Here is a 20440-nt window from a genome sequence, read left to right as displayed (position 1 = left end):
CCATACATACCTTTCTCATCTCCGTGCGTGCTGTAACTCTTCTGTCTGACGCAGCCCCCGCTAGCTTAGCTTAGCACAAAAACTGGAGGGAATGGCTCCACCTAGCAAACTGCGCCCAATAAAATAACATGAACATTTTCTTATTTATGTGTTGTGGTTTGAATAGTCACACCGTGTACAAGTTCCCAGTATGTATACTGTTAAAAGATGGCTGTGTCTCATATGACCTTGTTATTTGTACACGGTGTGACTATACAAATCACAACACATAAAAAGGAAAATGTTTGCGTTATTTTGTCACTTTTTGGGCACAGTTTGCTAGTTGGAGCCATTCACTTCCAGTCTTTGTGCTAAGCTAAGCTAGCCGGGGCTGCGTCAGACAGAGTTACAGCACGCACGGAGATGAGAAAGGTATGTATATGGACTTATCCAACTCTGGGGGATACGGTGAATAAGCTAAATTCCCAAAATGTGGGCGTGTTCCTTTAAGGCAAAAACAGTTATTCGAATTTATATTGATAAAATAACTAAATTAAATTACTTTAATGCTTATGTTACGCCAAAGAGGATGCTTACAGAATTGGGGATAAAATCTTGCATAACCAGGTAAGAGACAGACTAACAAAGAAGATCAGAGTTGCTAAAAGAAACTATTCTGAAAATCTGAAAAACCAGTTTTCAGTCAACGACCCAGTGTCCGTCTGGACAGGCCTGAAGAACATCACCAATTGCAAGTCACCATCCCCCCCGATCTGTTGATCTAAATGCATTTTACTGCAGATTTAGGAAGTCCAGACTCACACCCCACACTCTCTCTGACCTGCACTTCACACATCCACCAACACCTCCTGCATCCCCCCTCCTTTGTCCTCATGTCATCCAACCTGTGCGGAGGAGATCTACACTAACCACTGCACTGCAAAAGACCCCACTGTCAAGATCCTGAAATTTGCAGACGACACAACAGTCATCTGCCTCATTCAAAACGGTGACGAGTCTGCTTACAGACTGGAGGTTGAACAGCCAGTTCAATCTGTCACGGGCTGTTCTACACAGCCTTCTTTGAGTCGGTTCTGTATACTTCTACTACTTTTTTAGTCTGTCTAGCAACCAAATACCAACTGTCTTTATACCCTTATACTATTTCAATTAATTTATTTAAGTTAACGAGGCTAAAATTGCTACTTTTTAAGACGTTGTGGATGATCTTATTACAGGTGCGCCCGACTTCATGAAGCGCTGCGCAGATGATCGGCACGTAACATCAAACTACCGCGAGAACATTGCGTTCGAATCGCTCTCGCGGTACTTCGATGTCATACGCTGATCGCTCTGCGCAGTTCCACATGAAGTCAACCACACCTAATGATTTTTAGTCTAGGCTTTCAAAGCCAATGTAACGTTGTCTCGAGATGCATTCATTTTAATCTCGTCCTTGTAATAACACCGATAACCTCCGTTAAATCGTCTAAAATCAGAAAAGCCTATGTTTGCAACACTCTTTGATATCTAAAATATATCACCTGTAAATATGCATATATCATACTATTTCTGCTATCAGGTCAAAAGTCTTTATGTTCATGTCATTGTTGGGCCACATTTTTTTGTAATTCATTAACTCTTGACACAGTGAGGGAGGCGTGTCCAGGTGACACAATACGCTATAAAGCAGCATCCTCTCAACTGTAGCCACCAACACATTATCTGTCTGCTCGCAGGTTTGTCATCATCAGCACATGGTGTAAGTAAATGTATATCGATCTATTATTGATATATACCCTTTTTAGATATATTGACGTTTTTTTTTATATATTTTATCTGTGGGCTTCTGTGGTAAATTAACATTTTATGCTAAAAGAAAGCTTATTTGATTTAAACTGCAGATGTGAAGACTGTGACAGCTAGCTCATAAATTGAAAACGACCCTTTTATATTTATCGGAGTTTCATAGACAAGTATTCACGTGGCCAGAGTTTAATTTTGTTAAACTTCCGGTGATTTTGTGACTGGTTATGTAACAAACAGGAGTGATTTATGAAATTTAATTTAGGCTTGAGTAACAGTGTAATTTCCTGTAAACATTTGCATTTATGCAACAACGCTCACGTGCGTACACGTGAGATAATGACAGGATGATGACTGAGTACTCCCTTTATTGTGCTTCTTTTTTTTTAAAATACAGCAGTATCATAGGTCTATTCGTTTCCTTCATCCCACAAATAACCTTTTAATTTCATGTCATAGTTTCATTTTCATCTCTACCTCTTTTGGAATTATAAAATTGTTTTTATAACATAACCAGCTAAACTCACACAACTATTCTTTGTTTAGCAACCGATAAACATTGTGCTGTCACAATGATAGAGAAGTCAAGTGATCAATCGGCAGATCCTCCACCTTACCCACATGGTATGCTTTTATGTTGATATTTTTCTTAAAGTCAGAGTTGTTTACTTGTTTAGTAGCCTACAAGGTTGGCCCCTAATTTAGAATTAATTATTCAGATACTGTGGTGTCAAGACACCTTAGACGAACACCAAACCTGCTTCCTCTGTGTAAACATAAACCAATTTTTTCAGAAGCGATACCTGAGGGACATGTCAACCAAGCTTACACCTCGACTGAAAATCCTCAGGAAGACAAACCAGAGGAGCCACCAAAGGAGGAGTCCTCTGTGAAACCAGAGAAAAAAGGCCTGTTCGGGTAAATCTAACTTTAAAATGCCTTAAGGCCAGAGCCTTTTGAAACACAAGCCTATTAATGAGATACTTATGCATATATAATCTCTATTTATAATTTACATTTAGATTGAGGTCTCTTGAGAATAGATACTTGGAAATTATTACATAGTTTTGTATATATAGTATAATAATACAAATAAATAAATCCTAACACAGATTAATAAAACATAATGTTGCTGCAGCTTTGGTATTATTTGAATCATAATTGATTCAAAGTAATATGGAGTCGTTGAACTCCTAAATATTATATGCATTGATAAGATTTGATTATTTTTGCAAGGGCATGCAAAATGTTTTATTTATTTTATTTATAGTTGACATATAAAGCATTATATGTAAATTAGCAAATAGGCCACCTTGACAGGCACCTTAATGTTGTGATTTTGAACATATTTGTGCATTACATAACAATTGTGCTTCTCATTCTGTTCAAATAGCAAAAAGGAGAAAAAGCCTAAAGAAAAAAAAGAGTCGGCGAAGGCAGTTGGATTTTTTCAGCTGGTAAGAGCACGCAGGTGTCCAGACAATTAACTGAAATTTGCTTTTGTATGCATTGATGTAATGGTAGTGATGATAATGAGAAGCCCTGAGGCAGTCATGTGTCACTGTGTTCTGAAGCTTGACTTGCATGTTTTTATGGGCTGCAGTTTCGGTATGCCACCTGTCTAGAGGTGTTGCTTATGCTGATTGGCCTGGTGTGTTCTGCTGGTCATGGCGTCGCTTTACCTCTCATGTGTGTGGTGTTTGGACAAATGACTGACAGCTTTGTGGTCAGTGGGCAACAGTTTAATACGACAGGTACGTTTAAAGTGCAATACCTACAATTATTCAAGGTAAAGAGAACATTAACAAGGATCAATGTCGTACCGTGTTTGCAGTTGTCAAGTGAGCCCTTGAGTCATGTTTATATCCAACTAAAGAAAGTTCCACCTACAGTTAAAGTACCCTTAGTGTAACGGTTCAGCAATATTTCATAAATATTTACTTTTGCATTTTTTCCCTTTATGTGGTATTGGATGGTCTGGTATTTCTGGTTTTAGGAATTGTTTCTCCCTGAATGTTTGCAGGCAACTTCACAGGAAACTTCACCTTTAACTTCACATCAAACTATACGGGATGTTTGGCTGGTTCTCCTGAAATTGGCATTGAAGACAAAATGACAAAGTGAGTAGCGTTTGGTGTCCTTCAAAATGAATGATTTAGTGACATTTCTCAAATGTTTTTCAATCAATCACCCAAATATTTTTCCACAATTGCAAAATATGTAGTTGATACGTGACTTACTGTAAGTTGGTGGCTTTGTTGTTTTACAGACATGCTTATTACTTTGTAATAATCGGGGCTTCGGTGTTAGTCCTGAGCTTTTTCCAAGTAATGTTGTTCCTGTTGACTGCCACAAAGCAAACGAAGAGGATTCGCGAGAAGTACTTCCACGCAATCCTCCACCAGCAGATGTCATGGTTTGACACTCATCAGATCGGAGAGCTGAATACACGACTTACAGAGTGAGTGAAACAAAATGCAATGTTCCTCAAACGCATTTTATTACACATCTGTTCAATGTCACTGAGTACCCTTTCAGCAAGCAATATCTATCATTTTATCACCTAGGTCAGTGGTTCTCAAACTTTTTCAGCGTGTTGCCCACCTTGTGTACGGTGCATTCCTTCGCGCCCCCCCCCCCCCAAAAAAAATTGTGACAAAAAACTGTTCTAAAACTCAACATTTTAATAAAAAAAAACATTAAAATATACAAAAAAGTAGTGCTTTTTGTTAGTAGCCTTATTTTTTTAGGTTTAATTACACAGAATTCATGATAAATTAATGTATTTCATAAAATGTCATAAAACTGGGGCCCACCTGGCACCATCTCGCGGCCCCCCTGGGGGCCCCGGCCCCCAGTTTGAAAACCACTGACCTAGGTTAACTATAGATTGGATAAGTGTAACCCACTTCTAGCCAACAAGAATTTGGTTACATGTCGTTTTTGCCAAAATGCATTGCGAGATGTAAGATATTCCATCATGAAAGTTATTAATCAAACAGTGATTGCAAGGGGTTTGGTTTTTTATGTTTTCATTAATTGTATTTCTTTTTACAAGTTTGCATTAACATGTAATCAATAGGGTAATATAATCTTTAACTGAGATAGATGTACTAGCTGAGAGTGAGGCGGTGGGGTGAAGAAGAGATGCTGCAAAAATATATAGCTATATAGACCGTTTCATCAGGCGCACGTGCAGTGACGCGATACGCGTCTGGTCCGAACTTTACTTCCGGTTTCTGTTTGTTTAATGGTCTGACTAGTTGCTGAAACTGAACTCTTAAACAAATACCTCGTCGAAAATAACAAATGTTTTGGGATCCTATGTAATCTATGTGTTGTTTATTTTGCTTGTTATATAAATAAACTACTTTAACTCTTTCACCGCCATTGACGAGATATCTCGTCAATTAAGAGAAAACGCTTCCCCGCCAATGACGAGATTTTCCGTCTTTCCGCAATACCGCTATTATCCACCAGGTTGCGCACTTCCGCAACTTATACAACCCGGAAGTAGCGCCTCTCGTGAAAGAGAAAGAACTCCGTGTATGTTTTAAAGATCGCTCTGCATCTGATCTCTATCAAAAGTCCTTCGCAAATATGGAATTATCTCAGCTTTTTGCTCAAAATTGGGTGTTTTTGAAGAAACCTACCCATGTTTGAGAGGTGATTACAAGAGAACTAATGAAGGTAGGATGAAACGGATTTTTTTGTTTGAAAGCAGAGGGTCTGTTCTTTCACCTGATATATTGTTTGTTTATATATTTAAAGAAGAACATTTTCTGGAAGGCATTAAACTTTTGTGAAAATCATGAAAAATGCTGGTGCTGGCTGGCAACTTTTTTTAAAAAATGTTGGCGGGGAAAGAGTTAAAAGGACTTTGTTGTTATTTATTCTTTGCACAGAAGTTACGTGATGACCACGAAAGCCGCGTGATTATGTTGTTACTGCTGAAACCGTCTATACACTGTAGAGACCTCTTTGCGCTAATTTGTTGGGTTACATGACCATGCTCCTCCCAAACTTATTTAACTCTTTTCTCGCCAACGGCGAGTTAATTAACTCTTTCACCACCAGTGTTTAAAAAAAATGCCAGTCAGCGTCTGCATTTTTCCTAATTTTCAGAAAAGTTGAATGCTTTCCAGAAAATGTTCTTAAAATATATAAACATACAATATATCAAATGAAAGAACAGACCCTCTTTCAAACAACAAAAGGTTCATCCTACCTTCATCAGTTCTCTTATCACCTCTCAAATATGAAGGGTTTCTTCAAAAAAACACAATTTTGATCATTGCATTTTTGTGAAGGACTTTTGATAGCGATCAGATTTAGAGGGATCCTCAAAACTTATACAGACATATAGCTGTTTGCCCTAGGGCATACTTCTGGGTTTTAGAGGTTGCGGAAGAGCGCCATCTGGTGGATAATAGCGGTATTGTGGAAAGCCAGAAATACTCGTCATTGGCAGGGAAGCGTTTTCTCTTATTTGACGAGTTAACTCGTCAATGGCAGGGAAACAGTTGAAAAAACAACAAAGCTGGCGATGGTGGCCTAAGACTTTTGCACAGTACTGTATAAACCTACCCAGTCTCCTGAAAATGCGTATAAATAGCACGAAGTGTAAAACTCGTGCAATAAATACGCCAAATTCCACTTTGGCGTGCATATGATACGCAAGTCCTTCCCATTCACTTAAACGGTGCATCTTTTTTTGTCGTTTTATTTATTGGTTTCTCAATTTTTTTACCATTTTCGCTTGGGTTTAGGGTTAGAACAACTTTTTGTTATATAAAAATGACATCCTAACCCAAACCCCAACTCTAACCCCAACTCCAAGCGACCATGGCTTAAATATGGACAAAAACATGGAGAAACCTGTATATTGAATAACCTCATTAAGCAAATCTAAAATCTAACCCTAAACCCAAGCGAAAATAGTTTAAAAAACAGAAAAAAATTGAGAAACCAAAAAATAAAACGACAAAAAAGATGCACCGTTTAAGTGAATGGGAAGGACTTGCGTATCATATGCACGCCAAAGTGGAATTTGGCGTATGTATTGCACGAGTTTTACACTTTGTACTATTTATATGCATCCTCATACAATATATCAAATGAAAGAACAGACCCACTGCTTTCAAACAAAAAAGTTTCATCCTACCTTCATTTGATCTCTTTTTAACACCTCTAAAATATGGGTAGGTTTCTTCAAAAAATACAAAATTTTGAGCAAAAAGCTGAAATAATTGCGTATTGTAAAAGATTTTTGATAGAAATAAGAAATCTGAATCCAAGTGATGATCAAAACATATGCTGTGTCTGAACTGTTTGGGGGGAGGGGTTAATTTGTTAATTGCAGGGAAAGGGTTAAAGAAGATTTTTTTTTTTGGAAGGCATTAAACTTTTGTGAAAATCATAAAAATGCTGGCACTGGCTTGCAACCTTTTTTAAAAACGTTGGGGGGGCATTAAATAAACTTCTTTATTTTTGGGCTATTTATTACATTTTCACTGACAGTCCTTCTTTAAGCCTTGATGTCTGGGTTGTGTTTGGATGGCTATTAGATGTCTTTGAAACGCAAAATTTCTTGCTGGACTGTCAGTTCTGTGTTATGTCAGGTGATTGATGGATGGATACATGTCCAAAAATGTACAATTCCCTTTCTTTGTCTTTAAACAGTGATATAAACACAATCAACGATGGCCTTGGAGACAAAATCTGTGTGTTTGTCCAGTTCTTCTGCACATTTATTGCCGGTTTCATCATTGGTTTTATCTATGGCTGGAAGCTGACACTGGTCATTCTTGCCGTCAGTCCCCTGCTCGCAGGATCGGCGGCTGTTTGGTCTAAAGTATGTGTGAAGTTAATAATACACCAGTTTAATTTGAATGAACTGAATAACCTTAATGCATTCCTGTAAAAATCTTATTAAGATGTGTTGCTTAGTTGCTGGGCATTTGTTCTTCACAGCACATTATATGCAGTACAAATGCATTGGCAACCAACAAGATTGAGATTTTTAAGGGATGCAAAACATTATGTGGTTTAACCTTTCATCACTGTTGGTTTTTTTGTCGCTCACAGATTCTTGCCACTCTGACCAGTAAAGAGTTGACGGCGTATGCGAAAGCAGGAGCCATAGCCGAAGAGATTCTGGTTGCCATCAGGACTGTCGTCGCATTTAACGGCCAAAAGAAAGCAGTGGAGAGGTGAGCACATTCTGTACATTTCACTCATCTCAAAAAATTCACTACTACGTTGAACTCTTGAACTGTGTTACTCAAAACAGGTTGATAAGATCAGGAGGACTTCTATATGCTAAGAATGCAACCAAACTGTATTGAGCTTGTGTCCGTGTGAGTGACATATTTTTATATTCTAGGTATGAGAAAAACTTGGTGGATGCAAAGAACTTTGGGATAAAGAAAGCGGTAACGACTAATGTGTCTCTGGGGCTGACGCAGTTTGTTATATTTGGCACTTACGCGCTGGCATTTTGGTATGGGACAAAACTCTCAGTGGACGAACCAGAGAATTACACCATCGGACGGGTCATTACTGTGAGTTTGTAAAAATTCTTAACATTGTTTCTGTTTTTGATTGTAGTGAATGATAGCTTGATCCTACTTCTTTATCACCAGGTTTTCTTCTGTGTGATGATTGGCTCCTTTTCTTTAGGGCAGGGAGCTCCAAACCTGGAGAGCATCGCTAAGGCACGAGGTGCCGCCTATGCGGTCTACAAAACCATTGACATGGTACAAACTTTCAGTCTGGGTTCTTTGCAGTTCATTCTTTGTAATGTTTCAACTCTTCGTTTTAACAAAATTATTTCTTTGTTACACAATGGTTCCAGCCCCGTCCCATTGACAGCAGTTCCAAAGAAGGTCACAAACCGGACAATATAAGAGGAGATATTGAATTCAAAAACATCCACTTCAGCTATCCCTCCAGAACAGATGTGAAGGTAAAGTAATTGCATATTTTCAACAAATCCTGGTTAAAAGTCACGAGTTCATGTCAACACCAAAGTCATGGGTAACAAAATCTGATAAAGTGTATCTTGATCACTTTGGATAAAAGGTGTTAAAGTCTTACTGTGGTCAAGAATTTTATCAGTTAAAACTTATCTTTGAGCATCATAATAGCATAAATAAAAGTTTTACCTGTAACACTATTTGAAGAGTTTGGTTCCAAAACGCAATAAATCTATTTTCTGGTAAAAAGTTGTTTTCTATACCAAGAAAGTTACAAGATGAAAATCACTATTTTCATCTTTAGGTTATAATAATATATTTATATATTATAAACAAACATTAATGGCATTAAAGCAACACCAAAGAGTTTTTTTTACCTTAAAATAACTTTTCCAAAAAAGTTTCAGTGGTTCATCCACTCAAAACAGGGTGAATGGCACTTTCACATTCGCTTTGCAGCCCTCTATCGGCCAAAACCGCACTAAAGAAGTTTCCAACCGTCGGGTAGTGGTCCTGTAGTTCGAGTGAAAACTACAAAAACTTGCTTTACGGCAGACCTACAATCCAATCAGAGCCAGCTATGCTGCAGTATTTACGACAGTGGTAATGAGCAATTACGCTTCTAACCTGTAGGGGGAGCAAAGAGCAATAACTCTTTAGTGTTGCTTTAATCAAAACATTTACTTTGTTATATTAAGAACACTGTCATTGCTGGTGTCATCCTTGGGACGTCGTCGCTGACCTTTTTTTGACAGCGATCAGCTGTAAAATGTTTTGGTCCTGCTCAATTTTCGCTGACTTTGAGTAAAATAATGGAAAGTTTTCATAAGATCCCCTGGGGTCAATGTGTTAGCATGACAGAAGCTTGATGCTGTCGTGTAAAAACAAGCCACAGCCAGCATTTTTCCTTTTTACGAGTGGTTTACGTTTCTTCCCCGCCACAGAAAACCACCACAGGTTTATCAATGCCATCAAAGTACTATTTAGTTTTTGTTTGTTTGTTGATCACGAAGTACAAAGTAGATGAGGAAAACTAGGACTCTGTGTGTATTTAACATGCCACCATTGTTGTTTACAGTGTATGGAATGGTGCGCTGTGATTGGTTAAGCGTATTTATTGCATTCTGCAGAAATGGAGGACTGCTGTTTATCGTGTTTTGGGAAAGAATGGAGAAAAGATGACAGAATAACATGCTGGTCTGGATATTGGATTTTGTGTAAAATTAAGAATTTACTTTTTAATACTGACCTGATACAATACTGATTTTGGCGGTAACATTTTTTTTTTTTAAATATGGCGATTATCGCCTTTTGGAATCAAACTCTTAATTTCTTCATGCTTTAAAACAGCTTAAATGCAACTCTACACCCTTGCCTCATTTAGTACAGGCAGATCTGTAAATATGCAAATTAGTCCACGCCTCTTCTCAACAGTACAGCTCGAAATAATAGCTCCTGCCTCCACTAGTTCCCACCACCTCGGACCATAGATATATATGTACATAGATGCAACATACAGTATAGAAGTTTCAGACACATAACTTCTAAGTTTGGTTGCACACAATGCCTGATCCATGCGTTCAGCTGTGTTGACGTGATTGGTTACATGTTTGTGACGTTGGAAACAACGGATTTTATGGAGAAAACACTCAGCAATGATGCAAATGGATTGTCTAAAAGCTTGATAAAACACAACATAGACATATAAACAACAATAAAAACCTGCTTTTCCCCACAGTGGGAGTTTAAATACATATTTTTATCAACCTGCTTAATTTACCATTTATAAGAACTGATTTGACATATCCTTGACGCTACAGGAACACAGTGCAAAAGGCCATAGGACCCACATGCTGAAAAAATTATACCTAATAATGCTCTGTAAGTCACTTTAAATGAAAGCTTCTGTCAAATGTATAAATGTAAATGTGTCCTGCTTCAGATTCTGCAGGGAATGAGTTTGAAGGTCCCTCATGGAAAGACCATTGCCTTGGTGGGATCCAGTGGCTGTGGGAAAAGCACAACCATTCAGCTCCTGCAGCGCTTCTATGACCCTGATTTAGGAGAGGTAATTCTGAGCGATCATATCATTTTACCTCTCAAAATTCAGTCAGGCTTACTTCATTTCATGTTAAGTAAGAAAGACATCTAGATTTGTCCTCATGCGTTTATGACACATGGTCGCAGGTGACTCTGGATGGTCATGATATCCGTTCTCTGAATGTTTGCTGGCTGCGTGAGAACATGGGCATCGTGAGTCAGGAGCCGATCCTTTTTGGAACCACCATCGCAGAGAACATACGCTACGGCCGTGAAGACGCCACGGATGCGGATATTGAACGGGCCATCAAAGAAGCCAATGCCTATGATTTCATTTCCAAACTACCAGATGTAAGAGCTATTTTATTTTCTATAAACTGTATTAAATTTAACCTCCTTAGACCCAAGCTTTGGTTTGTCTTTTTTTAGATTTCTTCCAGATTATTTTTCTTTGAACATGAAGCAGTGTAATTGTTCACGTTTGTGTACAACAGGTTCCAGTTACACAGAAATAAGTATTATGGTGCAAACAACAAAATATGTCACGTATGTGGACACACCAGGGGCCTCATTTATAAAATGCTGTGTAAAAACCATCCTACATTTGATCTTACGATCATTTAACAAAAATGCATACGTGTGATTCATAAACCGAACGTACGCGCAGAAAACGCGCGTACCTCTTTCAAATCTATAAATCGCAAATGAATTTGAACTTGTGAGCGCAGCCGCGCAGTTTCAGATCTCCACTTTACGATCAAATCTGTGCGTACGCACGCTTTATAAATGAGGCCCCTGGTCTTAGGAGGATAAAGAAAGGACTTAACTTTGTTAAAAAGTCAAAAAGAAACATATCTGCTGTTTATGTTTCATACTGCAGACCCATAGATTTGTAAAAACACAGTACTTGTATACCTGCAATACACAGTACAAGTCTTCATGTATGTTTTGTTTGTTTTTCGTCGGAGACAGAAGCTGAACACTATGGTTGGGGAGAGGGGGGCTCAGCTCAGTGGAGGGCAGAAGCAGAGGATCGCTATTGCTCGAGCTCTTGTGAAAAACCCCAAAATCCTCCTGTTGGATGAAGCCACTTCGGCCCTGGACACCCAGAGCGAGTCCATCGTACAGGCGGCTTTGGACAAGGTAATGCACAACAACTATGTGAATTTCACTTTGTGTGTTTTTTTTTTTTTGTCAATTGGGTATTAATATTTTTTTTACAGTATCAATCCATCAAAAGTTGTGAACAAAAGCAGATAATAAGCCTGTGTCATTTCTTAGGCGAGAGCAGGGCGCACCACTATTGTGATTGCACATCGCCTGTCGACTATTCGCTCAGCGGATATCATCGCAGGCTTTAGCGACGGCCGAGTTGTGGAACAGGGCACCCACAGAGAACTCATGGCTATGAAAGGAGTGTACTATTCTCTCGTTACACAACAGGTATACTAGTATACTAACTTGTGGGCCATTTCACCCAATTGGTGCCATTTGCAGTTATTTTTGTATCTTTTTAAAAAAACTAAATCTAATAACAAACATATTTTGTTTTTTAAAATGAGTATTCAATTTTCAATCTGAGGTCATGTAGATTTTCAGAGGGGGAGTGTATTGGGTAACAGTACTGATTAAAATCCTGGAACATGACTAAAATGTGCCTTTTATATAAAATATTATGACTTTTTCAATGGTCATTTTTTTAAAGCAATAATAGAATATGTACCCACACAGAAATCTTACAAATAAAGACATCTGAAGAATTTTATGCTTTATATTTAAAGGAAAAGTATAGAGATAGAGAGCAGGGATGGATACATTTTATTTTTTTTCTGTTTTCTGTGTTGTTTTATTACAATTTTGGTGTTAGATTAACATGCAGGACACTTTGCTTAATAAAAAAAATATATTTTAAAGTTTTTTATACATATAATGTTCTGGAAACAGAAATGGCACCGATTTGGTGGAATGTCCCTTATTTAAATCGATACAGAAGTGTGACATTTTTCTTATGTATGTGGTTGTTGCCTAAATGATTGTATTTCCCAGACTGCTGGAAGGCCTGATGAAGATGATGAAGGCCCTGATGCTAATGAAGATGATATCCCAATCATGACATCTGAAGGAGAGACTGAGGAGGAATCTACTGACACGGAGACTCCTGAGGAAGCAGTGGAGATTAAAATGGAGAACGGGACCCTCAGAAGAAGCTCCAGACGCAGCAGTGGCCATAAGAAGTCGTCCTCGAGAAAGAGGTCCTCAAGAAAGAAGAATAAGAAGGATAAAAAGGTAGCAGTTTTGCACGGTTAAAATACTACAGTGCTGGGGGGAGGAGATTGTTTTGGCCATTTATAAATAACGCTGTTGGATCCAATGTGTTCATTGAAAAATGTCTTTTAGAAAAAGGAAAAAGCTGAAGAAATCCCTTTCAAAAGGGTTTTGGCTCTGAACAAACCGGAATGGCCTTACCTGCTGGTGGGCGTACTGGCCAGCTTTGTGGGTGGAGGTGTTTATCCTTGCGTGGCCATCCTGTTTGCCAAAATTATTGGTGTGAGTGTCCTTTTGTCTTTGTTGGCACATCTCTGAACCAAAATATCTATTGCATATACATTTTGCTTCCTCGTATTGTTTTAAAAGGAATTCATGTGATAAGATTAAGGAAAGAAATATGCTGTTTTCTAAGAACCCTGCCAGTGCATATCATGTGTAATGATTTATCATGTGTGAACTTCCTTTTTTTTTAGGTGTTTGCAGAAGTTGATCCCGACGTGAAGCGACAAAAGACTATGATGTTCTCCCTTTTATTTCTGCTAGTTGGAGGAGTAGCATTTGTCACAAATTTCCTCCAGGTGAGACGTCAATTCAGGTTTATTTACAATTTACATTGTTGCAAAGCAGCTTAACAAAAAACACATTGTCTAACAGACATAAAGTAGGAAAAGCTGCAGTCTCCCAGTGAGCAAGCCAAAGGTGACATTGGAATGGAACTAAAATTCCAATGACGTATAAGCAGAGAAAAAAGAGAAACCGACTGAACCGGGAAGTCCAGTTTTTCTTTGACACATGTACATAACATTGGTGACTACTGACTGTAGAAGATGAGATTTAAGATATTACAGATAACAGACAATGATAGTACAAAATAGTAAAATTATGCAGTTGGGTAATATCATTTGTGCGCTTTAGCAAAAGTATGTATCTAAGACTTTTTAGATACTAATTTTGCTAAACATGCAACGTTCCTTGATAGGACTGTTAAATATAATTGTTTTTACAATGCATTGTGATGCTGAAGTGAACGATTACTGCATACATACTTGAAAAAAGTAATTGATTATTACAAAAAGCAGCACGTACACATGTCTCTCTCTATGTGTTAAGTGTGCACGCGCAGGAGACTGTGGGTGTGTCTCAATCAGCTCCATAGCTCCCAAGGTCGTGAATCAGTATAGTGTGTAAACAGGTTCGAGCACTGGGAAGGACCCCTGGGTAGTTGATTTAACTAGATTGTGGTCCCTTCCTGTCTAGCAATGTGTGGTGACGTGATTTCTGGTAAGGGAACATATGGACCATCGAAGCTCACTGGTTTTTGCATTGCATTGTGGGAATTCTTTGGGAACGAAAGTTCCAGTGTACTGGAAAGATTTTGGGTGATCTCGCGAAATTAGACTTAGAAAAATCTAAATAAAGAGGCTAAAACGAAAAGCAAATCGAATATCGAAAAGAATAAGGAGAACCATTGGGAAAATGAAAACAGAAGTGTTAAACGGAAATGCCCTTTTAAATGCCTAATTTAAACCTGTATTTGTAGTTCAATTTATAAATCCAGTTATTTATTTCTCTTTTAAAATCGCTTTTTAAAATACATTTTGAAATTCCATTATTTTAAAATGATGAACTTACTGAGTGTTTTATGTTGTTTTTATAAATTGTTATATTCATTTGAACTATTGATTAATGGATTCATATTTCATTTCTACATTATTTTTATAATCTCACTTTTTATTGCCTAATAAAATGTTACATAATGATTTTTTTGTAACTTTGTCTATTTATTTATAGATTAATTAATGATTTTTTAAACAAATGTATTAATTGCTATTTTTATTGTCCAGGTAAATAAATATTTTAAATATTGAAGTTCTTTATTACATTTGGCATATAAAATCTCCATATAAAATGATAATAATCTCCATATAAATAACCGACCCCCTGATCAGTGCCCTGACTACTGAACAAATGTCACTTTAGTCGTTTAATTGGCATTTAACCAATTTGACCGTCTTTCACTGCAAAACCCTCTACGTACGTGCAAAACTCTCCACTCTTTAAAAAGCCACTCTTCTCTGTCCATCTAAATCAGGGATGGGCAACTTCGGTCCTGGAGGGTCTTACTAGGCATACTAAAAACATTTAGGCAGGTGTGCTGAGGCAAGTTGGAGCTAAACTCTGCAGGACACCGGCCCTCCAGGACTGAAGTTGCCCATCTCTGGTCTAAATGAAGGTAAAAGGATTAAAAACTATGACAACATCCTGATATATTCGATAAACCTCCTTTAACCGGGGAAAAAATTCTTTGCACCATGACTTGCGTGAGCCATTGTTTATTTAATTCACTCATTTGTGATGTTTAATGGCACTACCAACAATGTTGTGTTTTTGAATGGCCCGAGGCTGGGATTAGGCGGATTTGAGTCGAAAGTATTTGATGAACGTATAATACGTGCCGAGAGCATTCAGTTAATGTCTTATTTAATTTTTGGTGCCGGAGGTGATAATTAGAAGCCTTTGCATCTGAGCTCTTCATTCCCCCCTCGAGCCATATGTATTGGACCAGAAAAATATACAGAAATTATAAACATCCAGATTTTGTTCTTCTCCAATTTAGAGGATTCACATATGTTGCTCTCTCTTACAGGGCTACATGTTTGGTAAATCTGGGGAGCTTCTAACCATGAGGTTGAGAAGACAGGCTTTCAATGCCATGTTGCGACAGGTATGGCACACATCCCATGTCTCCCGTTCCATCGCCATATACATCCACCGGAGCAGAAAGCTAATCTGGCACATACAAGCGGCTATTGAAACGCATGCTTCATTCTCGCCTGTTTCTCTTAACAGGATATCGCCTGGTTTGATGACAGCAACAATGCAGTGGGAGTCCTGACCACTAAATTAGCCACAGATGCGTCTCTGGTTAAAGGGGTGAGTGGAACACAGTGATTTGCCATCAGAACCAGTAATTAAGCTTTCACTGTGGATACAGCCTGTGTTTTTGGCTCCAGTTCATTGCATCCATCTCTCGACACTGTTACAGGCCTGGGTGAATCTACTATACTGTCAGATACATGCAGCTTTCTTAAAATTCAGATATCAAATCTTAAATTTGCATTTTCTTTTTACTTACTAGATGTTAAGTACTTAAATGTAAAATGAAGAAATAATATCAACCTAACAGTGTTTCTATAGTGGTAGAGCATTGTGTTGGCAGCACAAAGCTGTGGGTTTGATCCCGGGGAGCACACATAGTGATATTAAGTATACCTTGTAATTCAATTTGGATAAAAATGTCTGCCGAATGCTTAAATGTAAAGTATAAGCTGTATACACTCTTTAAAAGAAAGCTGCTTAAAAAGTTCTTCATAGCAATGCCACAGAAGAGACATTTTTGGTTCCTCAAGAACCATTCAGTCAAAGGTTCTTCATGGAACCATGCAATCATTCCATGCAAAATCTTTAATGTATTAAAATGGATCATCACAATAACCTTTTTTCTTCTCTGTCTTTTTTGTCTTCAGGCAGCAGGATCAAGATTAGGATTTGCTACAAACACTATTTGCGCTCTTCTCATTGCTATCATTGTTGCATTTATACATAGCTGGCAGCTCACATTTCTCATCCTCGCCTGTGTGCCCTTCCTCACGGGGGCAAATGCCATACAGATGAAGGCCATGTCAGGACATGCAAACAAAGATCAGAGTGCACTGGAGATGTCAGGAAAGGTACACTGGTTATTGTATTTTTTATATAACCGTATTGTTTCAGAGCAATTTGGTTCCATTTATCCTGTAAATTGCGAGATTAAATAATTTTTTTAAACTTCCACCCTCAGATATCTACAGAAACCGTGGAGAACTTCAGGACGGTCGTCGCATTAACCCGTGAAGATGTCTTCTATCGCAAATTCATGGACAGCCTCAGTAAACCATATCGGTAAGCCGGTCTGTCAATGAATTGAAGTTTAAGTCACTTCCGTATTGGCTTCACCAGAGAGATCAGAAGATTCCCCCTTGGTCTTTCCTGTAAGAGCACTCGGCTCGTTGTTCCGCCCACTTCAATGATTGACAGCCTACATGCTACATCACTTTATTTGTTTATTTATACGACAGTAAATTGAAAATTTATAAATAAATATATATATATATATATATATATATATATATATATATATATATATATATATATATATATATATATATATATATATATATATATATTAATAAATAATATTTTCCCAGAGAACGATAACATAAATGCTTTCATTATTGATAAGGAGGGCGATTATAACTAAGAAACTTGCAGGATGTAATAATGATACCAAGGCCTGTTATATTTCCTAATGTCATGACCCCTTAATACATGTTCTTAGCTTCAGTCAAATCTGATTGGATGTACTGACACATAACACATGACAATATGTGATGTTTTAGGTCAAGTTTGTGTAAAGCACCCATCTATGGAATCACCTATGGTCTTTCACAAGCGATTCCCTATATGGTTAATGCTTCTATATTCCGCTTTGGAGCCTGGCTCATCGCTCACTGCTACACACAATACGAGAATGTCTTTCTGTAAGTACAGTTTATATGAACTCTCTACTGTTTTATTCCCTCATTCTCGCGCTCTGTAAACACCAGGGTGATTCATTGGCTATTCTACACAGGGTATTTTCTGTGATCGTCTTTGCCGCTATGAACATCGGTCAGTCGTCATCATTCGCTCCTGACTTTGCCAAAGCCAAAGCGGCAGCTGCACGGATCATAAAGCTGATAGAAAAGACACCAGCCATTGACATCTACGACGAGTCAGGAGATAAACTAGTAAGTTGATTCCTCTACCACTAAAACATTTGTATTTTTACAAATCATTATTAATATGCGTATTTTTCCAGTCTGACTTTTCAGGAAATATAGAATTCAGCGACGTGCAATTCAGCTACCCGACACGTCAGAACGTGAAGGTCCTGCAGGGTCTCAACGTGTCCGTGTCTCAGGGACAGACTCTGGCTTTGGTGGGTGGCAGCGGTTGCGGGAAAAGCACCACCGTTCAGCTTCTGGAGCGTTTTTATGACCCTGCCGCGGGTCAAGTGGTGAGTTCTTCTAAAAAAGTCTAAAAGTGCCCTCAGCTCAAGAGATCTCGTATCTCATACGGTGTCTTATGTTCACAGTTAGCAGATGGGACGGACACCAAAAAGTTGAACCTGGCCTGGCTGCGTTCACAGCTGGGTCTGGTGTCTCAGGAGCCCATCCTGTTCGACTGCAGCATTGCCGAGAATATTCAGTATGGAGACAACAACCGTGTCGTCAGCCAGGTGGAGATCGAGGAAGCTGCAAAGAAAGCCAACATACATGACTTTATCCTTGGGCTTCCAGAGGTATGCATGATGTTATGCATTAATATGCATGTCTTTGTGTTTGAATGGGCTTATGATATTTTTTTTGTCATTCTTTTAAGAAATACAACACTCGAGTGGGAGATAAAGGAGCTCAGTTGTCTGGAGGACAGAAGCAGAGAATCGCCATTGCTCGAGCGCTGGTTCGCAAACCTAAAGTTTTGTTGCTGGATGAAGCGACCTCAGCCCTTGACACAGAGAGCGAGAAGGTTTGTAATGAGATTTTTTTTTCATTCCATGTGAAATGAATTAAGGGTTGTACATCTACAATATTTAATGTCTAATATGCTATTATTTTGACTTTTATGCATAAATGCATGCATAAATAATTAATGTTAATAATTTAATAATAATTAAGTGTACTGATATTTTTAACAGCCATGTATACATTAACAGCTTTCTGTAAAAAGTTAAGTATTTGTCTCACTTTGATGCAACAAGAGGACAATATTTATTTTAACCAGCAGGTGGCCCTTATGTGTGAACTCTTAAGTGCAAGTGAACCTAAAGGATGCGTTTACAATTAGTGTTGCTTCATGAATTTACTCTCCATGGATTAACTCCATGTGTTGTATCTTTGAGACAGGGTCAGGGTTTGAAACAAAAGACTATAAAAAGGTGTCAAGTCAAGCAATTGCTTTTACCAATTTATAAAGCATAATACTGTAAATATGTTCATAATAGGAATGTAACTCTAAACTTTTTAATGTTAAACAAAACTGCATGACACTTTTCTCTTTCCTGTTATACAGATTGTTCAGAAGGCTCTCGATGATGCTCGTCTTGGCCGTACTTGTATCGTCATTGCCCACCGCTTGTCCACTATTCAGAATGCTGACATCATCGTGGTCATTCAGAATGGCCGGGTTGCTGAACAGGGTACGCATGCCCAACTCATGGCTAAACAAGAGGCCTATTATGCTCTGGTAAATGCCCAAGTATCCGCACACTAACTTTTACCGAACGCTAGAGTAAACCAAAGTATTTGTTAATTTAATATGAATGGTCAGTGACTAATATATAAATATTACCCTTAAAATGTCAATCTTTAAAATCTAGCAGCCATAAGCTTGTAATAAGCTCTTTAATCATGTGTGGTTTATTTAAACGGATTTATTTAAATTTTCTTCAAGAAAGAATGTATTTTTATTTAGACTATCGAAGCTCATTTTTGGTTACTTTGTTACATGTACTATACTTCTACTATATACTGTACTATAACTATCAATAGATATATGTTTATTTACAGATATTGTTTATAATGTGTATTATAAGTAAGTATTCTAAGTAGTGTTATTGTACATAAATGTAAAACTCTTTCCAACCTCGTCTCTGCTTTAACATATAATAACAATTAAAGATTGCTTTTATATGCTGAATGTACGAATACCAATGGGTGTACCCTTACAATGTGAACATCAGTTTTTTGAGCATTTCACAAGTATTGTGAATGTATTTTATGACCTCACCGCATGGGGGCGCAGTGCACTCATAGTTTAAAGGTCCGGTGTGACTTCGCAATGTTTTTACATACACTGTTGTAACTTTCTCTCAAATGACAACTAGCTATATTGTTGTTATCATTATTATTGTATTATGTAAAAAAATATCAAGGTAGTTTAAGCTTTTTCGATTTAAAAAAAAATCCAGCATTCATAAAGGTGGTCTTTAATAAAATTTAGATCACCGCTTAATGTTTGTTGCATTTACGAACTTTGTGTTTGGCCAAAGTTGTACTTTTCTTAAATGTAACTATTTCTTTATTGATAGCCTAGATGTTTTGTGTTTATGTTCATATTGTACATTTTTCTTTTATACAATTTATCTTCAAATGTAAAAATGTTACAAATATACTGTACAGTTGTTACACAGAAGAAATACTGTGAATTAGGCTACATATTCACAACTTTTTAGTTACTTAAAATAAATAACAATTTGTACTGTTTCAGAGTTCTCTTGAGATGTTTTT

General features: G+C 37.7%; 1 protein-coding gene across 1 annotated transcript; it reads left to right on the top strand.

Moving 5' to 3' along the window:
• The first annotated feature begins 1688 nt into the window (after window positions 1-1688).
• On the top strand, window positions 1689-20416 carry abcb5 (ATP-binding cassette, sub-family B (MDR/TAP), member 5). Its single transcript, XM_065246015.2, has 29 exons — window positions 1689-1741; window positions 2332-2409; window positions 2580-2703; window positions 3179-3242; window positions 3389-3539; window positions 3809-3905; window positions 4055-4246; window positions 7468-7639; window positions 7873-7997; window positions 8171-8348; window positions 8430-8543; window positions 8642-8752; window positions 10705-10830; window positions 10950-11153; window positions 11775-11945; window positions 12084-12245; window positions 12849-13088; window positions 13200-13349; window positions 13544-13648; window positions 15718-15795; window positions 15921-16004; window positions 16598-16801; window positions 16912-17012; window positions 17510-17650; window positions 17743-17899; window positions 17971-18168; window positions 18247-18453; window positions 18534-18680; window positions 19224-20416. Exons 2-29 carry the CDS (start codon window positions 2358-2360, stop codon window positions 19422-19424), a joined length of 4056 nt encoding a protein of 1351 aa, XP_065102087.2. The 5' UTR covers window positions 1689-1741; window positions 2332-2357; the 3' UTR covers window positions 19425-20416.
• The last annotated feature ends 24 nt before the right edge of the window (window positions 20417-20440 follow it).

The sequence above is a fragment of the Paramisgurnus dabryanus genome, chromosome 13 (genome assembly GCF_030506205.2).
Source record: "Paramisgurnus dabryanus chromosome 13, PD_genome_1.1, whole genome shotgun sequence".
Classification (NCBI taxonomy): domain Eukaryota; kingdom Metazoa; phylum Chordata; class Actinopteri; order Cypriniformes; family Cobitidae; genus Paramisgurnus; species Paramisgurnus dabryanus.
Note: the sequence above shows the minus strand (reverse complement) of the source record. Positions and strands in the feature narration are given on the sequence as shown.